This window comes from Lissotriton helveticus, chromosome 6, assembly GCF_964261635.1.
Source record: "Lissotriton helveticus chromosome 6, aLisHel1.1, whole genome shotgun sequence".
In the NCBI taxonomy this organism is placed as follows: domain Eukaryota; kingdom Metazoa; phylum Chordata; class Amphibia; order Caudata; family Salamandridae; genus Lissotriton; species Lissotriton helveticus.
Genome location: NC_136067.1, coordinates 1,653,295,026 through 1,653,322,756, shown reverse-complemented (window position 1 = coordinate 1,653,322,756; position 27,731 = coordinate 1,653,295,026). Strand labels below are relative to the sequence as shown.

General features: G+C 43.4%; 1 protein-coding gene across 3 annotated transcripts in view; it reads left to right on the top strand.

The window, feature by feature from the left end:
• The window catches only part of GPCPD1 (glycerophosphocholine phosphodiesterase 1), a 733,645-nt gene that overhangs the window by 172,857 nt on the left and 533,057 nt on the right, over positions 1-27,731 (top strand). For all 3 annotated transcript variants that reach the window (XM_078649507.1, XM_078649508.1, XM_078649506.1), the window contains 2 exons: positions 8,929-9,004; positions 17,233-17,274. In XM_078649507.1, the coding sequence (XP_078505633.1) occupies positions 8,929-9,004; positions 17,233-17,274 (118 nt within the window). The remainder of the gene's footprint in view (positions 1-8,928; positions 9,005-17,232; positions 17,275-27,731) is intronic.

The window sequence follows — 27,731 nt, the reverse complement described above, 5'->3', positions numbered from 1 at the left end:
GACACCCAAACCTGATACAGATTTGTGAGCCAGATGGCTTCCCAAGAACATTTTCAGAGTAATCAGTTGCTCATGTGTGTTCAAATTGTAAACCCTATCAAGAGAACTTAAATGTTGTTCTTGAGTCTCAACCTGTATAAAGTAATCAGTTGGATCAGCATCCAAAAACCTCTAAATCATCTGATGTACTATTATGTCTTCTGCGGTGCTGTCTAGAAGTGCTCTCGCCCCAGTCCTGTATTGCAGAAGGACTCGCAGCTGGATCAGCTTTTTCTTTTTAGAGAGACGTGCTATTGTTAATTTTTTACTGAGGTTTTAGAGTCCAGTTGTTTCTCTTCCCTCCTTACACTGACATCAGTCTTGCGTTGTCCTTCACTTTGTCTACTGTATTCCTCTTTTCTTCGGTACTCTGATCAGCTCCCACTTTCTGTTCTTTTACCTTCAGTCACCTGAAATGAACATTAATTTTCATTAGGGAGGCAACATGAATTAAAAGAGAATGCAAGAAGTTTAGTAGAATACACAATAAAGATCAGGAAATTGTGTTTGTCCTTTATATTCTTTAATTCTTATTCTTCAGTGTAAGCAAAAGTGCAGCCAGCACGTTTCACCCTATGAAGGGCATCTATAGGAGTGCAATATGCAAAGAATAGAGATATAAGACATACAATAATTACAAAATATTAGAACATTCTGCAAATTGCAGTGTTTAACCAATAATGAAGTTCTAAATTCACTATTTACACATTAAACCATTGTGTGATGCATAAGGTTTCAACATTTATACAAACATATAAAAAGCTCACAATCCACAAGAACATATGAAAAGCTCACAATTCACAATCTAGGAGAACCAAAGCATAGATACACATCATGCACCAAAGTAATATTAATACACATCTCATATACCAATGTAATATCCTAAAGTAAAACGGAAGTAGCAAAATAAATGTTGTTAAAACTATAAGCACAATTGTGCAGATCATAGCAATATGTGAAAACACCCCTTTAGAGATATGTCAGTGAAGAAATGCACTAAAATACAAGCCAATAAAAGGGAAAAATAAAATAAGGGGAAAAGATAACAGAAAAAGACAAAATAACAATTAGCACATAGCTAATATCAGGGCCAAGTTTAGTTCCAAAAAGCAAGAACTAGAAATATATAAATGAGAAACAAACTCATAAGATTTGTCCATGTTCTTACGATGATCTAATAGAAATATCTTCCAAAAGTCATGAATTTCCGCAAGGACAGCAACCATCCAAAGCATATTAAAATAGCAAGTTAATGACCAAAATCCGGTGCCACATAAATTCAAATGCCAAAAATAATAAAAGGAAATGAGGGAAGAAGAAAAGCAAAATGAGAAGGTCCAAAGAGTTCCAAGAAACCACACCAAATAACCATGAATGTGCTCAAGAACTAGAAAAAAAGTGTACAAGTTGTAATTAAGTAGCTTTACCATGCCAACCAGTGAAACAATAACCATTATCTTGTATGTGACCATTTTGTATACCTCATAAAAGAAATAACTGATTCAGTACATAGTTGCTTATACCCCAACTTATGCCTAAAATGATGTAGTACCTTATTCTAGTAAAGTCTCAAATCCTAATAAGGATAGGTTCACAGTAGTGGGGCTTGGTACATCCACGTAAACAGTCCAGTTGTTCAAGCTAAAATAAGCAATAATATGTATGAGGACAAGTACCAACAAGACCTCCCACGTCCACAACATAAATAATCACATACTCCTCATGAAGTTTTCCCCACCATACACCTCTTATCCATGGTTTGCAGACTGTCTAACTCAAGTTCGAGTCATAATTGCAACTTAAAACTATTATGTTGCTGCCTCAAATGAGTTGTAACATTAGCAAAGGATGAGTTAATTATTGTACTTGGTAATGCATAATATTCATAGTGCAGATGAAATGCGTCCGACATGAACTGGTTAAGTCAACCATGTTATATCTAGAAACTGAAAAAGGAGATTATTCCTAAATGCTGTCTACACAAGCAGCTAATTTTTCGGCTAGGCAATAATGGTGTAACGCAGCCAGTGTAAGGATGGGACAAACTGTTGTGAAAGCTTGGCCAAGGACGTCTTGAATCGTTGACTTGACCTCAAGCAAGCACGGAATACGAGCGTTTTCTTACATGCCCATAGGACTCTTGACGTTGTAGTACGCAAAAACTTGGATATATCTTATAGTCATAACTCGGACTCAAACATATGGCGAATAGAAAATTGGCATAACTCAGACTCCAATGTGCAGCAATTACAAAAGTAACTAACACCCGCTCATCAGGGACACCTTGGGCTTTGAGATGTTGAGTGACTGCTTCCCTGCAGTTGACTCCTATAGCAACAGGTGCTGCCATGATAAATGGATTCAATTTTAGATTTGGAATCAAAGAATTGGAAAACCCACAGGATGCGGAATAACCTTTTTTGAGTCCAGCTTGACAAACCTACGGAAATATGTGCTCCCTTATCTCCTTTAGGAGGTAACCATAATTACTATGGACTTTGCCGCAATAAAATAATGGTTCAGGTGTGTGTGATAAGTAAAAAACTGCTCTAGGCGTAACCATAAGATATGAGCTCCACGTTGGGTGCCAACTTTGCGTAAGTTACGACTTCTGCGTAACTGTACACGGTGTGTTTTCCTATCCACGAGTTAACTCGGTTCAGTGCACCAGCGATGAATGTGAAAGACCGATTATTGTTGTCCCGCAAAACACTTATTCATTGTGCAGTTGGCATAGAAATATTGTTTCTGGCTTACTAACCTATAGAGGGATCAGTGGCACAGTGGAAACAGCAATAAACCTTATTTTGTTATTTACAGGATCACATCCATCGTACTAAGAAGAATGATCATTTAAGCAAAAAATTATTTATGACTTTAGTAATCTGTTGCCCAGTACATCTAAAACAATTACACAGAATATTATAAAATCAGCAAAAAAGGCACATTATAAGAGAATAAATAAAAATTTCTAGCATAGTAGAACATGTCATCTAGAACCTGGCACCCTAGCGTCTTCTTCTGTGCGCTATACTAAGAGCTTGGAAGGCGGAGCAACCTGCAGTCTAGAGTTTCTTAGGGAGAAGGGATGCACTGCATACCGTGTTGACAGCAAAGGCTGTCTTTATCAATGAAGTCGCAAAGACCGTGTGGTCCACGAAGGGCAAACACACGCTGTTGTAGCAGTCGGTTAGTCTTCCTCTGGGACCCAGCGTTTATCAGCTCTAGGTTTCAGGCGAGATGTAGTATCTGCGAAGCATGCCATCAATAGGTGAGATATTCTCAGGTAGAATCCCGGGTTATACTCTGGGCAAAGGACCTCTCCTGACAAGTGGTCAACTGATCGTCCATATGTACCAAAACATCACAGAAACTGAAAATTCTGACATAAGTTTAAGAATGTCTGACATAGATTATGCGCATCAAGGTATGATTCCTAAATGTTTCCTTATGAACATGTAAGGTAAAAGGAAGTCAATTCAGGCTACACTGTTTTGATTGTATGTATGTATGTGTTCTTAATCTTCCTTGACATGGTGGAAAGTAGACATTTGTCCCAGACAAATGTCACATTAATGGTTTTACCTGTGTCATTAATCAAATGGCTTGACACTTACACAGTTCTTAGAAAGATATGGCCAGGTAACATCAGGGTTGAATGGCAGACTTGACAGCGAGTATCCATGAATAAGAAAAGATGGCGAATCCCATTGTGTAAGAGAAGGAAGATGGCAATCTCCTTCAGTCAAGACAGTCAAGACGGAGTCTGGGTCTACAGAAGATAGTTGTACCTTAGGGACTTTGTTACCTCAAGAAATGCTCAGTAGCCCCAAATGTACTAGCCAACTATTAGCCTTCTTCCTGCAACCTTTCCTGGCAAAATTATTAGAAAAGGTAAATGCCTACCCACTCACCTAAACGACAACAAACTCCTCAATACCACTCAGTATGGATTCAGGCACAATCACTGTACATATTCTGCCCTCATCTCCATCACACACTAAATATGGATGATCATGGACAGAGGTGAAATTGCGACCATCATCCTACTGAAGCTTTCTGCAACCTTCAGCATCTCCCTCTCCATTCTTGTCTAGCGACTGCATCAAGCAAACATCCAAGAATTTGCACTTTGCTGGATTTACTACTTCTTGTTAGGCTGCACCCAGTCAGCCTGGCTCCCTTCACCTCCGATATATCTGCGGAGTTCCACAAGGATCCTCACTCATCCCCACTCTGTTCATAACATACGTGACCCCGCTCACTAACATTATCCGTGCCCACGGAATTATCATATCCTATACTGTTGGCACCAAGGTCACTCTTTCTCTGGCAATACGTTAAATTCCCAGACCAATTTCTAAGCCTGCATGGCCAAAGTCTCCAGGTGGATGAAAACCAACTGCCTTAAGTTCAACACCGACAATACGCCTGTAGGAATCTTTAGCAAAGACGCCTTGTTCTGGGACTTAACCCGGTGGCCTGCTGAACTCTGACCTATATCCCTCATGTAAACCCATGCAAAGAATTTTGGAATACTAATCAACACCCAACTCGTCATGAGAGGCCAAGTGAACACATTCTCCATCTCCTGCTTCCACACACTCGAAATGCTCAAGAAGCTCTTCAAATTGCTCTCCACCAACACTGCGGAACCATCACCCAAGCTGTCATCAGCAGCCAGCTGGACTACGGTAATTCAGACTATGCTGGAATCAGCTCTTAACAGACTAGAAAACTCTAGGCCATACAAAACTCAGTGGCCAGGCTAACCCGAACCTCCCATCCTGCACTCACATAATCCTCTACCTCAAAGAGCTCCACTGCCTCCCAATCCGCAAACGAGCACTCTTTATACTCCTCATGAACCCATACAAATTCTTACACAACCTCTTAAAACTTCCACAAACCCACCAGATACTTCTGCTCAACAGGGTTCCTACTCTCACAACCTGAACCAGATCTGGTGGTCATGCCTCCTGTATTGAGTCTAAAGCCTGTAACTACCTACCCCTGCATGGTAGAGCCTACTCTTCGCTTCTTGAATTCGAAAAGAAACTGAATACCTCACTCTTAACTTTGTCCCGGCCCTGGCACGGCCCACACAGCTCCTTCTTCAGTGCCGGAATACATTCCCGGGTGAGTCTGGCACTATACAAATACACATAACCTAACATTCTAGAAACATATCGTAACACCTCATGGTGGGACATCGGACTACTTTACAAGTTCCTGGATGTGTGTGACCCAAGAAGAGAGCTGATAGATTAGGGAAGGGTGACCCTTCGTTCACATTCAAGCAAGTTCTCTATTTTCCTACTTAACCATAAGCGGTTGTGTGCTGCCTTACACGTTGGGCAATTTCTGAGCTCTCCATTACTGCAAGGATGGGGGAAATGTACTGAATGAATCCGGAATCCCATTGGACAAGTGTAATAAACTAAAAACCTATGCGTCTTTGCTCAGATTAGTTTATTGGGTGTATGTTGGAAAAAAATATCTTGTTTTGACATGAGAGAACTGTTCTTTCTCTAAACCTTTTAACTTTATTAAGGCCTAAAAAAAGATCATTTGGACTCTGTGTACTCCCTGCATGTGCACACATAGAGGGGCTGTCATAATTGGTAATATCCTAGAGCCCAGAGTCCTTGGACAGTCCCTCTTGAAGAAGGAAAAGGAACTTTATATATGCTGTTCCTGTCTTGTGGTATTAACCATCAACACCCTTTCAACATATGATCAAAAGCAAGCACATACCAATCTGGTCTTGAAATTCGTACTTCAAATACATATTTACAAGTAAAATTGAAGTTTGACTACAGAGGAATAAACATGCACACATCTCAAATATGAACCGGATGTCATTACATATCCCAACAAAAAAAATTCTCGAATGTGGTTCATTTATGATTCTTCAGCCTATCTATTGACTAGGGAAACATTCTATGTTGAAGCACTGAAGTGAGCCACTCGCATGTCCTGTGTAAACACTACATGTATGGTGTTGAAGAGTCTAATAAAGACTGTTCTATTTTACCTCATTTTACAGAGCACACATTGGCAACTCCGCTCAGGCTTGCTTTGCCAGTGCTTGTTTGCTGCCAGTATTGGCTTTGCCCAAGCTTGTAGAACTGTGGTACATGTGTTGGAAGAGGCGGTAGGGAAGGCCAGTCATACTGGTGTTTTTTTGTTTTATTTTTTTGCATTCTTTCAAAAGGCTGGGAGGTTGCTTGTAGATGCAACATGGTGGCCATCTTGGAATGGTATAGCGATATGTATAAAGCATAATGTTATTGTTCCGATCCGAGATGAGCTACATGTTTCATCTAGCCGGCATTCTGACCATCCAGAAAGTATAGAAAATAACATTCTAGTAATGACCCAAAATAGTCCCCGGTCGCTAGTGGCTTTCCGATGCTTGCAATGCAAATATTGGTGTGCAGCTATTTTAGAACATTATTTTGTATATTTCCAAGATGGCTTCCAAATTGTGTCTTGATTAATTAAGGCTGCCTTCATGGGAGTAAACAAATAATGTTCCAAATTAGCTACCTGCCACTGTTGAGTTTGTAACGTATTTCTACAAGCATTGACAAATCGACTAACGGGAGACATCAGGCATTGAGGATCCTCCAATGAGGAGGCAGCGTTCGCTTGTGTCATTAGTTGGAGAAGATAGAACGTAATACAGATTCTAGATGGTGGGGCAAAGTATCATGACGACAGGAAGGATTAGGTAAGAAGAGAGGAGATGGCTAGAAAAGTATGCTGTAAAAGCAATCTTTGTGTGCTACAGTGGAGTTGTCTGTGAAACATAAGGAAGGACAAAAGTTTCCTAATATTAGCAATGGATAAATACACTCAGCCAGTGAAAAAGTAGGGTGAAGCCTAAATACTTCCAGGGCAGAACAAGCACAAAAAGCAATGAAGAACATCAACTGAGAAGCAGGGTATTGAAACAAAACCATTCAGTTGTGAGCAGTGTGCGTTCGCAAGGCCCACTTTATTTAATAAAGTGTTGATTGCAGTACAACAGACATGTTAAGCTGTCTCTTGTGAGCTCCCAAAAAGAAGAGATAAGCACTCCTAACACCAGCTGTATGTTTGGTCATTACTCATTGATGCTTTCGAAGGGTGGGGCCCATTTGAGCATATTTCTGAAATGGTTGTCACATCAGGAACCCCCCTGTCCCCAAATCCTCGCCCAACTGAAGCTACTTTTTAAATAAGGACAAATGTTTTCAGGTAAGTTTAATGTCTTCCTGTTCAAAGCAAGATTGCGAGTGTGTAAAATCATGTGCTTGGAAATACTGATGGTCTCGTTAACAAACTCTTTGACGATCATGCATGCATTGATATCTAAATGCATATTACATTAAATTGGTAATACCATACGCCTCCATTATGGGAATATTTATTGAAATTCTAAACCTTGAATAGGTCCGCTCATCTGTGAGATCCTGGTGGGTTATTGATAGAGATACTGGACATCTTTAAAAAGCAGGCTTAAAATCATAAACCTCACCTGTGTGAACATATGGGGCTGAAACTCTTTTCAAAACATCTTTGATAGAAAAAAGGAAGGAAGATAAAGAAAATCGACCTAGAAAAGCAGCAGCCTCTTTGAGTTTAAGGTGAACACTGAACCTTACAGCTTCAAGGCCCTACAATACCATCACTGGCAGTTACCTCTGTTCTCTTTCCAACTCCTTTGAGTAGGTTCCTTAAGCATTTGGCTCTTCCATTTGGCCTTCGGCCTCGAAAGATCAGCTCCTTTTTAGGATTTCACTAAACATTTCTCTAAGCCAAGATTTCTTCTGCCTCTTCAGAATGCAAGGCGTTCTTTTTATCTTTATTTGATCAGTCCATGCCTTCCCCATCCGGGAAGCACTCCCTCTTTTTTGTGTGGTAAAAGCCATAACAAGATCCCAGCTTCGATTCTACAGTCGTGCTGCAAGGCTTAGAGGAGCATGAATATGTCAAACTTGTGGTCTGGAAGACATTTAAAATAGAGAGGATGAGATTGAGAGTGAGGCAGATGACTGAAGTTGAATGCTGATGCATTTTTGTCGCACTCTTGAGATGCCAACAGAATGTACATCCATCCTCCTAAACCACAATGATCCAGCTTCTAGAGTTAGAATTGAAGAGTGCTTTGATTAAGGCCTCACAATTCGTCGAGTCACTGTCAACGATGATTACTTTGTCTGTTTGACTATCAATGAAGACTTAAGGATGGCAAATGAACAACCACTTGTAATACTAGTTCTGCATCATGAGAAGCCTTAATGAAGAAATAAAAATCCAAAACTCCTCTTGGTGTCATCAGGATGGTACTGCATATGAGACAAGAATCCGGAGTGTCATCAAAACGAACTGAGGTGGCAAACTACTGTAAAGCCTTGTAGTGCAGGGATACGTCTTGGTACCTTAAAGATGCAGTGTCCCTTCATGCAAATGCTGCTTACCTAGTGCCATATCTTCCTGGTTTCCTTTATAAAAGTTTAGTGAAAAGAGTTTTCAGCTGTTAGTTTTGCACTAATGAAACTTATGGTAAATTGTATTTTCTATAATTAAACTTTGTCAATGTATGCTGCAGATAGGTTTATAGTTTTAATTTGTTTTCACTTTTTAAATGTATTATCACTTGTAAAAGTGAACTGGGTTTGTGCATATAAACAAAAAAGTACAATATTTACTAATGCAGATTACCATGACGAATCGGAAATACTAGTAAATGTTTCCTTCAGATCTGTCTTGCACATTATTTTGAAATTGGCGGTGGGAATTGATATGGGGAGGGTTATTCATGAATCTAGTACAGCCTGGTTAAAGTAAATGACAAATACAAATGATGAAAAAGATGTTGCTGTAACTTTTAAATTGCAGACTACGAGTGGTCCTTGCCAAGTCCTAGTACACAAGTGGGAGACTCATCTGCAACCAAGATCAGTATGCCCTTTAGGTATGGCCATCACTTACACCTGCAAACAGCATATGCATTCCGTTTTTATGTGATGCTTTGCAGAAAAGTTGGAATGCAATTTTGATTTTGTTTTTTAATACTGAACTAATGTTTGAGACAAATGTGTTAATTTCATGAGACTTTATACATCGTTGCAATAGTGTCATGGGCCTCACCCTCAAGTTAAGTTTGTCCAAACATTTATAATGAAGTTGAAGTTTTCTAAATAAGATGTACACTGTGTGTTGGTCTTCACATTCTTCCCTTCCTCTGATGCCTTTTGTCTTGATTGAAGTAAGACATTTGTGAAACCTAATATACTGTACATGTTTCAATGTCACCCGTTTTGTTTTGACCCAGGTGCTCCTGGTCAGCATAACGTTAAGGTTTTGGAGACAAATGCTCAGTTTGTACGTAAATGTGATGCACTGATACAACGCTGCATTTATATCAAGAATGACAAGTCTGTATTTGGGAGCTTGCAGTGTTTCCAAGATCTGGGAGTCATGCCCGATTAACACTGGACGTGAGCAGTCAATCCCTTCCCTATATCAGGTGTTGACCCTGTTCATTTAATCTTCAAAGAAGAGATGAAGAGTAGTAGCCTCTCCAATGGGTACCTCATCTCATGGCTTCCTACGGAGACACTTTTCTTCTGACTATGACCTTTAACTAGTATTGCTCTGCAGTAAACAACCTGTTTTATATAGTGCTAAACTCTGGGTTTTAGTCCATTTTAAAGCACTCCCGCATTCGGCAGAAACCGTGCCACAGGGAGGTGTATGCTCAGCAGCACGCTGTCTCCAATGTGAAATGCCTTATTCAGAACCGCAGTCTATGGGTTTGACATCTGAAAAGCTAACCACTAGCCCTCTTTGTCCTAGAAAGGCTATCTAGGCTTATGCTTGTGACTTGAAATAGTTTGATCTAAATAGTGCTTTTTATTGCTCCTATGGTGGTAATGACATATCTTCTGTAAGGGGGATGGACCTCAATTTCTGCAATGTAGGATCTTCTCTGATAGTTCTAAATGCTTGAATAATACCCCACTGCCTTCATGGACCCAGGACACCTTTTTGCATAGTTGATTTTTGTAGGCATCTGGCTCTGTATATATTATGTTTAAAAAAAGTGTGCACAGAGTCCAGTGAGTCCCCAAAGGTATGGCAGAGGTTAAAGTAGATCGCTGGGCTGAACAATTAGGCTTATCAGAGGGTAGTGTGAATGCATTTGGTGTACACACTCAAACAGGGCAGGAACACACACTTAATGACTGACTCCAGGCCAATGGTTATAGAAAAATATTACTTTAGTTACTTCTAGGAACCAAGTTGAACTCCGTTACGGGTAAGTAGACTGTTATGCAATACTTCAGGTTACTGTCAATAGGTTTATATAGCATCAAACAGTACTTTACATGTGCATGAAATGCTTTTCACTACAGAAAAAGATACTTTGTACTTAGGATCTCACTTAGCACAGTACAGTGAGCGACCAGTGCAGTCGGAGACTTTACTGGGACTGTGGGCCACCTGGACTCGGGCTGTGGGCGTCTGGTGCCAAGGTGTGCATGTGTCGCTTTTCCGCTTGGATTCGGAGTCCTTGTGTTGGTTTCTTGGACAAATCCGGTGTCCATGAGAAACACTATTCTTTGTAGAAGAAAGCACAGGTCCCGGGGGTTCTTGGAGGTTGCTGGCTTCGGGCATGCCAGTTTCTTAGAGCAAGTTTTTTTTTTTTGAGAGGAGGAGGAGAAGACCGGCTGGTAGGTCTGTGGCCAAGTCAGTCATCTTCTCAACTGCTGCTCGGCTCTTCGTAGGTCGCCGAATCTGAGGAACAAGGTTCGGGGGAGCCCTTAAATACTGAATTTAAGTTTGTTACTGAGGTCGAGGGCAATAGCCAATGGCTACTGTCCCCTATGGTGGATACACCCTTTGGGTGCCCCCTCCCCTTGGGCAGAGGGGCACAACACTTTACCTATTGGGCCTAATTCTCCAATTCAAGATGGAGAATTTCTAAGATGGGGGTTCACCCCCGCTCCTGGTGGCCCTAGTGGTGTTCCAGGTTGAGGTGGACACCCCTACTCTGCTTACTAATTTTCCAGCCGGTCCTACCACCAACAAGTGGGATTAAGACAGGGGAGCAGGCATCTCCAGTAGTTTGAGCTACCCAAATCAGCATAACACAAGGTGAGAGCCTTTGAGGCTTACCGCCAAGTGTTGTTCCTGCAAGGGGGAGTTTGAAGCACCTCCATCCAGCGCAGGCTTTTTCTGATCTTCGAAAGCCCAAAGGGTCTCACCCCATGAGGTTAGTAACCTATCTGGTGGTGGCTAGCTTACAGGGACTACGCAGCCAATATACTAGAAGTTGGTCGTTTCTCAGGGGACATGTCTAAGATGCCCTCTGAGTGCATTTTATAATAATTTCATCACTGGCATCAGTGTGGGTTTATTATGCTGAGATGTTTGATACAAAACTTCTCAGTCTTCAGTAAAGCCTTCATTGAGCTGTGATGTTCGTGTTGCCATACTCCCAGCCTATGTACTCAGAATGGCTTCACTGCGCCTAGTGTCCCAAGAATGGACTAGGAGACTGTCGGGGAATGTTGCTCATGCAGCTATGCCTGAACCTGTGGTGTAGTGCACCCTGCCTTGGGGCTGTAAGGCCTGCCAGAGGGACGGCTTACCTATGGCACAGGCAATGGTGTGTAGGCATGGCACACAGGAAGGTGTGACATGTCAACTCTTTTATTTTAGCCACAACATATAGTCTGCAATGGGAGTGTGTATGTGTTAGGTGTGGGATCCTTTAGGGTGGCACACTACATGGTAAGCTACCCTCTCTGGTCACAAGGCCCTTGGTATCACCGGTACCTTTTACAAGGGACTTATATTTGGGCCTGATGTGTGGCAATTGTGGAAACAATGGTAGAGTTTAGGGAAAGAACACAAGCAAAGTGCATCAGAAATCTGGCAAAAAGTGGGGGTGGTTACTGCAACAGAAACCCACTTACCTACATATGACACTTCCTCCCCTAAACCCGCCACCCGCTTTGCCAAAGGACCAGGAGACTCAGCCAAACATGGGAGAGTCTTCCTAGTATTTCAGGCGAGGAAGTGGTTTGAAAGTTGCAGGGCGTACTCTGCCTTACATCCTTTCTTCCAGATCAGTCATTTTTGGGAGCTGGCCTACCTGAACAGTTTCAGGACCTAATTCCCAATGTTCCTTTCCTAGTTCTGTGGTGTTTTTACCCCATCTTTTTGGTTAAGGTTCAGATGTGTCTACCTCTGCAAATTCTAACTTAGCTGGGTCAACACCCAGCTTACCCATAGAGGTTACTCACAGCTCGAGTAACCCCAGCATGACCAGCAGGGTCAGGGGGCCTAACTTACTATTTGGCATGGGGCTAAACCACCATGCCAAGAATAGGGGAAACATCCTCAACAACTATTCCTGAACAACGATTTCCGGAGGTATGTAAGCCCAAACAAAAAATTGCCCAAAAAACCGACTTAGCCTTACCCACGCACATGCATGGTTAAGGCTAAGTCGATCTAGTGTTCGGGCAGGGTGGAGTTCAGAGGAGCGTCGGACAGGAACAGGTAAGAGGGGTTCGGGGGTGGGAGGTCGTGTTAGTGTGTTGGGTCTGGGAGGGGTTTGTGGGGTTCATGTTAGTTTTTAGGGGGTGGGAGAGTTTGAGTTAGTTTTTAGGGGTGTCTGGGTTCGAGTTAGATTTTAGGGGGTGAGGGGTTCAGGTTCGTTTTCAGGGAGTATGGGCTCAGGGTCGTTTTTAGGGGGGGTTCGGGGTAGTTTTTAGGGGTTGGGGGGTCAGGGTAATTTTAAAGTGTAGTTAGGTAGTGGGAGGGGTACTGATTAGTTTTTAGGGGGTGGGGCATTCGGAGTAGGAGAATGAGGGGGATGGTAAACTCAGCCACAGATTGCTGTTTACCATGCATGCCTTTACCACGAAAAATCGTAGTAAAGGAATGCGTGGTAAAGCTAGTCGTGGTTAGGATGCGGTCGTAGTAGAGACCGCAGTGTTCAGGTAGGTGTTGTAAAGGAAATCGTTGTTCCGACATACAACCCAAGGATAGCGCAGCCATGAAGGCTAACACCCAGCATGGGCCACTGATAGCTGTCAGTGCCCAGAACCACACCTTTAGCTCTTCAGTGGTAGGTGAAGGGGCTAACTTACTCACTTCTTATAAGGGTGGGTCACTACATCCTGTAGGGAATACCCTTCTCCCACTCTCTCTTCTGTCAGCTGGGGAGCCAGCAACTCAGACTGGACAGTTGCCTGACTAGTCCGTCTTTTTGTGGGTTAAGTGGGACTTCACCAGTGCCACCTTTGGAATTCTCCCCTACTGGGGTATAACTTTCTTCGCCCACTGGAACTGTGGCTAACAACTGTCCACCTTTCCTACACTTGATCTTTTTTTTCTTTTAGGGTTTACCCACACTAGCTGCAGGGTCAGCCCCCCAGATTCCTTGGCTGAGGTTTAGAACTAGACACTATCTCATTTTGGCCTTGGACCAACCTCTGGGTGGTCGTTCCCAAGGAGACAGTCAAGGGGGAGGTCCTTATTGACTACCACCTTTCTCCAACCGAGGGACCCAGCTATTTATTGGGGCTTTACAGCCACAGGCCTAACAGTGACCTCCCCTGCAATAGCCCTTACCTTTTTTGTCTCCCCTAGGACATGCTCGTTTGAGAGTACCAACCTGTCATGCTACACAGTGTAACTGGCATAGGTATCCCTTATGGCAGTGGCTGGGATTCCCTTCACCAGTAGCTGGTGGAAGTGTCTACTCCCCTCTGGAATCTCCAACACACCTTTTGGTCCCACTTTCTAGTTGAAGGCTATGTGGATTTCCTCATCTGAGGGACTACACTCATATGCTACACTGGCAACTCTTGGAGCTACACTAGGGGTTGTTTCTTAGGACAGGTAGATTCCTTGGTGTGGTGTCCTGTCTTTTGACAGTTGTGACATCGTGCTCTATTGGGATCCCAAATCTTACCTTGGTATCCAGTTTAAGGTTGTGAGGTGTCTTTGGGCCCACCCTCCTGGACAGGTTTATGGGGGGGCTACATGGGACTCTTTATCTTTATGATGGTCAGAGTCTTTACCCAGGGGAGGTTTTGTAACCACTTTCTTTTGGTCACCCACCAGTGGTAGTCTTGGTCACCCTAGTCTTGACCCAGTGGTCTGGCTTCTTTCCCAATTCTTGGGGAGAAATTGGACCATTGTCTACCAGATACTGATGCTACCTGTCATTAGTGCAATTACTTAAAATGTGTTCCTTCATAAACAGATTATAAAGTCCACCATAATCATGCACTTCAGTTCCAGTTAAACAACCACCTAGTGTTTTTACTGAGTAGTCTATGAAGTCAACCTTAGACTGACTTGGTTTTGTGGGCCCCCCTGAATCTAATTCTGTACTCCTCAGGGTGCCCTACATGAGGTCATAGGGCTCAGCGTCTGCCCTTGTATTGGAACCAGCTTCCTATACACCTGTGACACTGCCCTGACCATTCACTCTTCAGGAAACTACTTAAGACCACCTTGTTTCAAAATTTTGTGTCAGCCCACATAGCAGCTCCGTCCAAAGCACAGAGATACCCCTTCGGGGGTGATTCAGGCGCTATACAAAACCCGTGAATAAATAAATTAGGTGTGGAGCCTGGACTACTGGGAGGATTCTGAAGGCAACCTCCTCTATTTTGCAGACATCCTTTCATCTTTCAATGCTGAATGGAAAAGTTAAGATTCGTGCCACTTATTCCAGTTTTTGTAGTCATGCCCTACATTTAGTTGTACTCTACATTTGGAACCTTCTATTTAACTCCCAACATTATTTTCTTCAGTAACTTGTACTTTGTGGCAAAACGCTGCACTTCAAGTAGATTGACATATGACCAGGGGATAGCTTTCATTAACTGTTACTTCTAAGTAGCCTACCAATCAATATTTACTGCAAAGTTTGCGTGAGACCCATGGATCTGACCTGGACTGGTTACCACTAATTCCAAGGCTCCATCCAACCTTTTTTGGTTGGAAGTCTCGGTTTAACAACTATTAACATCCTTTTCTGAGGCTCTTCCACTTTCATCGAGTTCTCCATCATGTTTACCACAGAGCACAATTAATGTATTTATCGACAATTGCCATCAGGAGAAATGGCTTTCCAGCAGTTAAGTAAAGATGAGTAGGCAAAGGAGAAGTGGAGAGCTTTCACACCAGCGTGCCTTTTGTCACTCAGGCTTTCTTTTCCAGTCCCCTGTAATTTAAAACATGGTGACATAATAATGTTAGTAAACTTCTGTTGGTTCATTGAAACCACAGTTGGGTGTGCCCTTGTTCAGTTCAGTCAGTTACTGCACTCAGAATTGTTTTGGCGTCTTAAGGTTTTTCATCCGGGCAATGCTAGATCAACTGTAATTGTTTCTCACCTATGATCCATTTATAACTGTTGTCTAGACTTTCTGGTGGCATTGTATTGGTAACACCAGATCAGACACATCATGCCTTTTACAATCTTTGTTTTCTCCTTGTAGCCCTGTATACAATATAGGAATGAGTTATTTTAAGTTGTGCTCTGTGACTTTAGATGAAAGCTTTTGAGTTGTTTTGAACGTGCCATCAGAATCTTTATGCAGAAGATTAGCTCCTCTTCGGAGGCTGCTCCTCTTCGGAGGCTCCAGAAGTTTCAGCATAGAAAAAGACTGATAGTTCAAGTTGTCGACGACTAGCCCATCTCAAATTATCTATTAAAAGGGGAATATTTTGGGCATGTTTTCACTAGTGCGACACTTATTTCTGGTCAAACATTTTCCAATTTTTATTGAAGGGACAGTTCAGCTTAACATTCGCAGTAATTTCTTGTGATTGTATGTATTAGCTTTTTTAAATAGTTACGAACATGATAAAATTGTCATACTCAGTTTTGTTTGTTAGCATTTCTTTTGAATAATTTCCATATATTTTGTTTTCGCTCTGCATTTTCTGGTAGTCAATTCTCAGAATAACCTTTTTCCGTAGCTAATTTGCTGTAATCTTTTCTGTTGCTGTTAGAGGAGATAGGTTCAAGAGGAGAAAGGTTCAAAAGCGAATTTTCTAATCCACCACACATTTTTCTTGTTGATAAATTGTTCACTTCAACTGGTAGTTACCAGAGGAAGGTTGCTTGGTGGTTCCTGATGTTTATTTTGAAATTAGTCTTCTTAAAGAGAATAACACCTAGGGCATCATTAGGGGTTGGCCAGAGGGGTTGGCCGGAGTTTGTAGCAGAGATACAAGAGGCCTGGAATTTAGTTTTTTGGCTGGTATGTCCGCTGCAAAATTCAGTTATTACGAGTTTCCCCCTCAGTTGTGGAATAACTGCTTGCCCTGGGATTTATGAGGTTCTTTTCTGAGCAGTTTTTCACTATATTGGCAAAAAAACCCATATATATTCCGCCTTGTCTAAGCGGACAGGAAATGTTTGTAGGACTGCATGTGGGTGGGTGGGTGGGTGGGAGAGGGGTGTTAAATGGGCACCAGGCTGTTGGACTTGCATTTGCCTATTTGCGTGAGAGTATTACTATACCAAAAGGGAGGACGGAGTGCATAAAGGTCCAGCATACCAGCCGCCAACCAGGCTACGTAAATCCAAAGAGTATGCGTTCCTTTCAAAGAAAATGTAACGGAAAAGTGGTCTGGTCAACTGAGCAACCAGATCGAGGGATCAGGAGCAGTGGCGGCCCTCACACACCCAGATGTGTCATGTTTCATCGTAAGCAGAAAGAACAATTGATGGACTGAATGTTGAACAATGTCTAACATTTACCCCAGAACAGATATCTGGGCCTAAATCCATTTCTTTTTTTTGCTCCCCATGCCATTCAAGTTTAAAGCCAGCCATATGCAAATCAGTCTTGACCCTGCACCACACCGTATGGGAACAGTCCAGCCTAAACAGCCTAAACTGCCAGGCTGGAGTCTTTCCATGAGGAACTGGTTCAAGCCTGCGACCCCTAACTAGCCTTAGATGACGTCCATGAATATGTTGGATGTGCTTTTCTTGACCAATTCAATTTTCCCTCCTGACCCTTCACATAAGGAGGAACATTGCAAACAATGGTGATTCTGATTCTAGAACAATGTATCTAAATCTTGAAAGTCTGTTTTGTGATATGTGTCTTAAATACAGGAATTAAATTGTATTCGTTTTCCTTTAACATATAGAATTTGAGTGCCTGAGAGATGATGGCCAGTTTGGAATCTACAGTAAGTAAATGTCACTTTTTTGTGCACCATACCTATTCACTAAGTTACAGTCTAATGGGACAAAAATACTGTCTCTAGCGCTTGACATGTACATAAAATATCCTATTTACACAGCAGCTGTTTTTGGTATTCATTACTTCTTGGAATAAGATTTGTTTAAAGAAATATGTATGGTATTTATGTGTGTGTGTTTTCACTGCACAATTGTAAGTTTCTATTGTAGCCATCCTTAGGGATTTTTTCCCAAAGTAAATGGTGACATTGATGGACAATCCACGTCTCCTATAATTTCCAGGACTCCTACTGAACCCCATAACCTTGCTTGAGCCTTTATCATCGCTGGGCGTCTGTTCTCTAAAATAATGCTCTTGATCCCATTTGGCATAGTCATTCTTATTTTATTCTCCTTGATGCCTGGACTTACCCAACTGTGTACTTGTCCTTGGTTTTTTCAAATATGCCATTGGGCCCAGGTTACCCCCACTGTCTGCGTAATTTCACAATGTTTCCCTACCGTGGGCCCTCTTATCCGGACTCCCTAAGCCTTTTCTTGTGCTACATCCTGGCTGAACATCTCCTATGTGTGTCTTGCATCTCCCTAGCTCCCATCCTACAGATGCTTAGAGTAGGGAACCCCCAAACCCCCACACCTACTTCAGTCATAAGCTCTAGGTGTTCCCATCCTCTTTCCCAGGCTATGGCATCCATACTCCTTATTGTCTTCGGTTAGATTTCCTTTGTCACCACTACATCAGGGCATGTCGTCTTATGTTGCAAAAGTGCTTTTTTTCTATTGCATTTTTTATGCTATGTCTCGTAAGTCATTATGATCATGAATATTCCAGATCACGTCCTTGTAGAACAGTATGCACAACTATGGCAGCTGCTTGGAGCAGTTCTGCCCTATGGCATTCCACAAAATGGACTGAGCATTCACACGCTTCTCGTGCAAGTTCTCAGGCACTCTCCTGCACCAAGAGGTGGCATACCCCTCGCTCATACTCACATAATACAGCCACTCGCTCAGGCTCACAAGGCCAATCACCACCCACGCAACATGACACACTTGCATGCATGATCCTCAAGCTTCTCGCTCACCAAACATGTCACAGAGCTATGGGACCGACTACACCATCATGCTCCGGATCTACTCTTCCTCACGGAAACTTTGCTAAACTCAACCTTTGCAACAGACATCAGTACAGCAATACCCGCTGGCTGTAAGATTACCAGACACCACTGTTGGCACAAGCCTGAGGCGGAGTCGCCGTCATTTCCAAAGACCCCATTAGCTGCACCACTTTCGCATACACCACCACTAGCTAAACAGGGCATCTTTATGTTGAAGATCTGCATCACAGGCAATTTCTCCATGAGTGAAATCCTCATGTTCAAAGCATGTATGGCTGTACATATACATGCTCTGCATACTTCCGCCATCTAGTGTTGGGTCTGGATGTGTGCAAGTTGTTTTTCTTAAAAGAAGTCTTTTGAGTCACGAGACAGTGACTCCTCCTCTTGGTGATAATGCATATGGGCATTGTCTTCGTTGTTAGATTGTTTTCTTTCTGCCATCTGGTTCGTACGTGTTTCGTGGTGCTCCAGTTGGAGACAGTCTCCGGTTCCTTTCGATTCGCTGTTCATTTCCATATTCGTTGGTATTGTTTCCATCATTGCATCTGGAAAAAGAACTTTCTCCTGTCGATTCAACGTGCTCCCATCGCCGCTTTCGGGCCTCCTCTGTTTCAACCAGCTTAGACTGAGAATGGGCTGCTAATGGAACAAACTCCTTTTCGCTTCTGCCCCTGCTGCCACGCGAAGTACCCCAGAACTGACCTCCATCAGGTTTGCAACTTATGTCTGTCTTTGGACCATCAGGAAGCAGACTCTGAAGCGTTTCAATCCTTTCAATCAAAATAGAGATTACGGGACCGTTGGGCGCATTGCAGAGCGATGCAGCACAGAGAGATCGAAGAGACACCAATATCTTTGGTCAAGATGTCGAACTTGAACAGAAAGAGCTTCATGAGTTCTCTGCAGCTGAGGAAGAGGCGTTTCCCATCCATGGCTCTGGGTCGGGCACTGCGTCCGACCTAGACCCTGGTCTCCAGATACACAATCTTACTTCAGGCCTACATACAGTGAGTACCCCTGCTCCAAATCCCCAAAAATATTTGGTTTTGACTGACTCTTCGGCTATCCACGTTACTACTTCCAGTAAGCCATTGTAGGCACCGACCATCTGCTATGGACGCCTTCCTCTGGCTCGGCACCGAAAGCCAAGCTAAAACAGCTGGCTCCTGCACCGAGCCGATCAGACTCTGCACCAAGCCGACCACCTGCCTCTTTGGCATCAAGCACCCTACTTCCACCCCATTCGGCTCCGACTAACTTTGATCTGAAAATGAAAACTTCTTTGATACTGAAACTTTGGGCTTCCACATCCAAGGTGCCTCCAGAACCAATCCTCCAAATCATGCAGGAGCTACTCTATCGTAAGCAGAAAAAGCTACATATACAACCTCTTACTGGACGTATTTTAGCTATGCCTGTGCACTCTGCTTCCATGTCATCTAAGAGCCAGCTTTCCATAGCGCAGGCCATAGATGTACCTATGCCTGCTAAAAAAAGGTTGTTGAAACCAGCCCTGTGCATCCTCCTCTTCCTCATTTTTCACCACTTCAATCACCTCCTTTACCCTCTTCGCCACTACCACCTTCACACACCATTTACTGGGTGAGCCAGAAGAGTCTCCACAATCTCCAACCGATGATTGGGCGAGGAGATTATTCATACCCACAGCCCACAGATCCTTGGGATAATTATGATGTTGATCCCTGGGTGGTACTGACCCAGATCTCTACCCAACCAGACCATCACCCCGATGATGATTAATCTTTTCAAGTCCTCATCTCTAGGGCAGCAGCACCAAAGCCCTGAGGATGATATCCTTTTTTAACTTTGTCCAATATGCATAGTTCATGTCAATACCTGCCTATGATTAAAGGTATGCTTAGGCATGCTGACCACATTTTCAAAGACCCAGTGCGCTACTGTATAATTATGCCCAGGATCAACTAGGGAAGCGGGTGGCAGCACAATCCTCCAATCATTGGTGAATTGCTAACACTCAAGCAAAATACGACAGGTCCATTGGGATGAAATGGAGGAACTCCTCTAAAACTTGCTGAGGCATCTAAAATAAGGGACATGAGATTGTAAATGAGGGAAATTTAATTTCTAAAAATTTCATAAAATGTGTCCTACACTCAATGGAAACAGCATCCAGGGGAGTCGACACAAGTTTATTGTTGCATAGATCCTGCTGGGCTACATATATCTGTCTTCAAGCCAGGGGTGCACCAAACACTAATAAATCTGACTTTTGATAAAGAGCATCTATTTGTTCTCCAGGTGGACCTAGCAGTAGAAAAAATGACACTGAAGCACCTAAATCAATGGGGTCGCTACAAACCCCTGCTTCACAAGGTAGAGGTAGGAGTGCCTCAACACACTCTGCCCCTCTACCTTCAGGCAGGGACTCTGTTTATTCTCAGACCACTTAACACCTGTCGGATGACAAGTAGATCATTTCTTTCTTGCCTGGAAAACCATAACCTCAGATCAATGGGTGTCGGACATTATCCAACCTGGCTATTGTCTGGAGCTCATAACTAGACACCCAAACATTCCACCTTGCAGACACAATCTCTACATAGAACATCAAGATCTGCTCAAACAGCAAGTAGAGGCTCTTTTACTCAGAGTCCTAGAGCCTGTCCCTTTCAACATCAAGATACAGGAGTGCACTTCCAGTACTTTCTAATTCCCAAAAAAGACTGCTCACTGTGGCCTATTTTAGATATTGGCCCTTAAATCATTACATACTGTCAAAACACTTCCTTATGGACACTCTTCGAGACGTGATCCCACTGCTTCAGCAAGGCGACTTTGTCGGCACTAGGCTTAAAGGACAATTACTTCCATATAGCAATCCGTCAGCTCATCTCAAATACCTCAGATTTGTTTTAGTAGGATAGCATTATCAGTTCAAAGTTCTTTCATTTGGAGTCACTACTGCACCCTGGGTGTTCACCAAATGTCTTCCCTTTTTGGACAGTTGGCTCATCAAAGTCAGTACCCATCTCATGTGTCAAAAACACGTACAGACTACTCTCCGTTTTCTCTCATACGGGATTCCCATGTATAGTCATAAGCACTGAGTAGTTCCGCCCATGTGTGGGAACCCCAGAGCACTTTATCCTATATATTTTTGTAAGTGTAGATGTTCGCCTTTCTTATTATGCAGCATAGAGGCGAAGGCTACAATGGCCAATTTCTTCATTTTGCAGATGGTAAAGGTGCCAGGAGAACTGTCGATGCATATAAATGCATAATGTCTTTGTAAAACAATACAAATGTCTTTCACAAGCCCTTTTTTAGTAGAGTTGAGAAATGAAGAAGCATTGGACAGTGTACCCTCATAGACTGACATTTTAAGAGCTAGAAATAGATGCAGTGCATTTAAGACCCAAGGGACCTCCAGTATCCCATCATGCTTGGTTAGTGGCAGTTACCTCAATTCTTTTTTTTCCGGCACCTGCTGACAAGGACCCAGGAGCACTGAACTCTGCCTTTCTAAGGCTTTTCTCATCAAAATTCACTTGTGATTTTTTTTTCCAAAAGCAACTGTTCGAGGCATGTGGGCTGCTGAATTCATATCTGTGCATAGATCGCCGCCTAGTGTTGGGTCCGGATAATTGCACTTTGTTGTCCTGGAAGAGTCTTCGAAGTATCACGAGATAGGTGACTCCTCACCTGGACTACAGTGCGCATGGGCATCTTCTCCATCCTCAGATTGTTTTTTTCTGCCATTGGGTTTGGATGTTATTCCTCTACTCCAACTTCGGAACCAAAACTAAACTTTATTAAAAGGCCTTCGACTTCGACGGTATTGTTCTCGCTCGGTACTTCTTGACTCGACCAAACTTTCCATCTTGATCCGGTTGTCGACGCGGGCCGTTAGGCCTTTCGACGCCACGTGGGCCTGCTGTCGATGGACTATAGTGCACATGGGCATCTTCTCCATCCTCAGATTGTTTTTTTCCGCCATTGGGTTCGGATGTTATTCCTATACTCCAACTTCGGAATCGAAACTAACTTACTTTATAAGGCCATAAGGCCTTCTACCTCGAAGGTATTGTTCTTGTTCGGTACTCCTTGACTCGATTTAACTTTCCATCTCGATCCGGTCGTCAACGCGGGCCGTTGGGCCTATTCAACGCCACGTGGGACTTCTGTAGATGGAAAGAAGTCCGTTCAAAAGGTGCCCACAATGCCACGCAAAATTCCAGCATACTGACAAACATACAGTATGCAACAGGTGTTTGTCACAAGATCACAACGAGCAAACTTGCTCAGCGTGTGCCCAATTCCGTTCAAGGAAAACCATCCGGAATAGACAGGCCGCTAGGCAAAAGATGCAGCCACAGGCACCGGAACCGGAGAACATCTTCGAGGACGAACACGACCTCCCTGAAGCGGCGGACTCGGATCTAGAAATCGTCACCGTTGAGGACCAGTCGGACTCCCATGACCAGATCACGCCGGGGCAAAAGTGAGTACTCAGCCCCCGACCCCGCTTACCCCAAAAGAAAAGGCTCCGGTTGACGCATCGCCTAAAGGCCTTAGCCGAGATCGACAAGTTACTTCAGAAGCCCCGCCTTCCGGCTCGGCTCCAAAGCCAAAGACTAAGCCTTCTGATACACCCGGCCCGAGTAACACTCTCCCTAAAAAGGTTGTCGACCCGAAAAAGGTTGCTAAACGAAGGTCGTCGACCCGAAGACGGTTGTAGACCCAAAAATCATCGAACCGAAGAAGGTTCTCAAACAAAAGAAGGTCGGCCAACCCAAGAAAGTTATCGAGCCGAAGCCTGTAGAGCCGAAAAAGAGCTCTGAGCCACAGAAGGTCGTTGATCCAAAGAAGATACTCGACCCGAAGAAAAAGCCAGTCGACACAAAAAAGGCAGTCGACTCGAGCAAAAACATCGAGCCGAGAAAGGTCGTCTAGCACAAGAAACAAGACAAACGTATCGAACCTAAGACTTCGGTCGATCTGAAACAGGTCGTCGATCCAAAGAAGATCACCGAACCAAAAGACTGTTAAAATACCAAAGAACGTCGACAAGGAAAAAGTTGTCAAACCGAAAAAAGTCTCTGACCCAAAAACAACAGTCGAACCAGAAAAAGCTCCACGACCTAAGGCTCTCGAGCCAAAAAGTCACGGACTAGTCACTAAGCCAAAAACATCGGCGCCAAGGCCACAGACAGTCGAGGAAGAACTCTTCCATCCTGATCCTGTGAGTGAGCAACAGTCTAAACTGTATATAGACCCTGCAACAGGAAAGCTTACAGTTTATCATCGAAAAAAGAGACCATTGGACATGGATATTCCTTCCCCTGTTCCTCCAAAGAAAAAAGACTTTGGGACATCTCCCTCAAGATCTTTTACTCCTCCTCCTTTCTATCCTAATATGCCTTTTGTGCCTTACTCTCCCACACATTCACAGTATAATGAGGAAGAGAACATGGAGTAGATCCTCATGGCAATTTTCATGAGCCACAAGATCATGATGCACAAGATCCTGATGCATAAGATCCTGATGCACAAGACAACCCATGGGATGACCAAAACGATCCATATGATCCACAACTCATCCCAGACACCTCCACATACCCCACAAAACCGTCGCCTACTGACGACACCATTCTTTTCAATCAGTTAATAGATAGGGCAGCAAAATATCACAATGTGGACATGCACACTGACCCCATAGAAGAGGACTTTTTATTTGACACCTTTCCTACCTCAGAGAAACATGTCCGGACACTTCCTATGTTAAAAGGGGAACTTAAACATGCGCCTGACATATTCAAAGATCCAGCCAGAGCGCGTGTACTCAATCCCAGAGTAGAGAAGAAATATAAGGCGGCCCCTTCAGACCCTGCCTATATCAAATCCCAACTACCTTTAGACTCTCTTGTAGTGGCAAACGCCCGAAAGAGAGCCAACTCACAGACAACAGGAGATGCTCCCCCTCCTGACAAGGAGTCTAAGATCTTAGAGGCCTCAGGCAAGAGGGTGGCCTCACAAGCTGCAAATTCATGGAGGATTGCAAACACACAGGCTTTATTAGCACGCTATGATAGAGCGCATTACGATGAACTTGAAGGTTTGCTGCAACATTTACCAGAACCTTTCAAAGCTGAAGCTAACGACCTCATTCAGGAAGGCAAATTCATAACTAATGCCTCTATTAAATGTGCGCTAGATGCAGCTGATACAGCAGCAAGATCCATTAATACTAGGGTACTACTACGCAGGCATGCGTGGTTACACATCTCTGGTTTTAAAAACGAGGTGCAATCCTCAACCAACCAGTTAACCCAGATTTCCTGTTTGGCCCAGCAGTTGACTCAATCTTAGACAAAATGAAAAAAGATACAGAAACAGCTTAATCTATGGGTGCACTTCAGTTTCAGCAAAATAGAGGTTCCTTTCGTCGCTCCCCCTATAGAGGCGCAGCAAGAGGGAACACATCACAGACTTCCTCTACATACAACTGTAACACCCATAGTACCTTTAATAAAGGCTCCAACAGAGGTGGTTATAGGGGAAACAATAACAAGGGCAGGGGACTTGGAGGCAATAACACCAGAGCCTCCACTGTCACTAAACAGTGACTTCATAACACTCCCTCCAGACCATCTAACACCAGTCTGAGGCAGAATCAACCTGTCTGGGACGCAATTACCACAGACAAGTGGGTGAGACAAATTATCCAGTATGGTTATTGCCTGGAATTCACTTCTACTCCACCCAACATACCACCCAAACACCGTCCTATGTCCAAAGAACACATAACACTGTTACAACAAGAGGTCCAATCCATGCTACAAAAGGCACCATAGAACCAGTCCCTTTTCAACACCAAGGAACAGGAGTATACTCTCTATACTTCCTAATTCCCAAAAAGGACGGGTCGCTCAGACCCATATTAGACCTCAGACCTCTGAACCAACACATACTGTCAGAGCACTTCCATATGATTACTCTACAACAGGTACTCCCGTTACTTCAGCACAGCGACTTCCTCACCACATTAGACCTCAAAGATGCATACATCCACATACCTATACATCCAGCTCACAGGAAATATCTCCGGTTCACAATAGAAGGTCAACACTATCAGTTCAAAGTTCTCGATTTTGGAGTAACTACAGCCCCAAGAGTGTTCACAAAATGTCTAGCCGTAGTGGCAGCACACCTCAGGAGGCAACACATCCACGTGTTTCCATACCTCGACGATTGGCTCATAAAAGCCAAATCGTACGCCCAATGTGCAAGCCATATGTCTCAAACACTCCAGCTGCTGCACAGCCTGGGTTTTTCCATAAATTACCCAAAATCTCATCTACAACCCTCCAACATACAACAATATCTGGGAGCTACCATGGATACATCAGTAGCAAAAGCATATCCAAATCCAGTCAGGAAAGCCAACATGCAGACTCTAATTCAGAAGTTTCTGCCACAACTCGAGTGTTCATGCAACTCATAGGCATGATGGCCTCCTCCATATTCATTGTCCCTCATGCCAGACTTTAAATGCGTCCATTACAAGAATGCCTAGCACGGCAGTGGAACCAAGCTCAAGCACAACTAAAAGACCTAGTGTTGGTAGACAGTCACGCTTACAACTCTCTGCAGTGGTGGAACCCACAAAACCTTTCCAAGGGGCGACTGTTCCAAGAGCCGGTTCCACAAGTAGTACTAACAGCGGACGCATCACTGACAGGTTGGGGAGCCCACCTACATCAATACACAGTCCAGGGACTCTGGACAGTCAAGCAAAATACACTGCATATCAACCACCTAGGGTTGCTAGCAGTATTTCTGGCACTGAAAGCATTCCAAAAATACGTATACAACAAAGCTGTGTTGATCCGGACGGACAACATGACAGCCATGTATTACATCCAGAAACAGAGAGGTACTCGCTCTCTACAGCTTTCTCACCTAGCGCAGAGCATATGGAGGTGGGCAATTCCAAAGAACATTTTTCTCCTAGCAGAACACCTGCCAGGGAAAGACCATCAAATAGCGGATCTGCTAAGCAGACACAGTCAACAGATACACGAATGGGAGAACCACCCTCAAGCTCTCCAACCATTCTTTCCAAAATGGGGGCATCCAGAGATAGATCTGTTTGCCACAAACGAAAACTCAAAATGCCAGTACTTTGCCGCCAGGTTGCCAAATCCGTTGTCACAGGGCAATGCGATATGGATGAACTGGTCAGGCAGATTTGCGTACGCTTTTCCACCAGCCCCACTGATTCCGCTAGTGGCACGCAAACTACGTCAGCAGTCACTGACAATGATCCTGGTTGCTCCAACATGGGCGAGACAACCATGGTACACGACATTCCTAGAACTCTCCGTGGTTCCACATCAAAGGCTGCGTCTATCACCACATCTTCTAACTCAGAAGCATGGAGAAATCAGGCACCCAGATCCCAATCAACTGAACCTAGCGATCTGGCTCCTGAAGTCTTAGAATTTGGATATCTCAACTTGCCTCCTGATTGTATGAACATGATCAAAGAGGCAAGACAACCAACTACTAGAGCATGCTATGCAGCCAAATGGAAAAGATTTGTAATTTATTGCAATAATAACTAAATCAATCCATTAGACGCTTCCATACAAAACATTATTTGTTACCTGTTGCATCTACAAAGATGCAATTTAACATACTCTTCTATAAGACTACATCTTGCAGCTATAGCAGCATACCTCCAGAACAGACAACACCTGTCTCTGTTAAGAGTTCCACCAATCAAAGCTTTCATGGAAGGGCTTAAAAGTATAATCCCTCCTAAACATCCACCTTCACCAGTCTGGAACTTGAATATAGTACTTACCAGACTTATGGGACCTCCTTTTGAACCACTCCACTCATGTGAATTGCAATTTCTAACATGGAAGGTGGCATTTTTAATTGCCATCACTTTACTCAGACAAGTAAGTGAGTTACAGGCTCTAACAATTCAGGAACCTTTCATGCAAATACATGCCAATAAAGTAGTACTACGTACTAACCCCAAGTTCATGCCAAAGGTCATATCCACTTTCCATATCAATCAGTCCATAGAATTGCCTGTTTTCTTCCAAAACCCACAGTCAGTAGCTGAGAAAGCCTTACATACACTAGATGTAAGAAGAGCTCAATTATATTATGTTGACAGAACTAAACCATTCAGGAAAACAAGGCAACTGTTCGTCGCTTTTTCACCACAACATAAGGGTAACCCATCTCAAAATCAGGAATAGCCAGATGAATAGTTAAATGCATTCAAATATGCTACCCCAAAGCTAAACGCACTCTAACAGTTC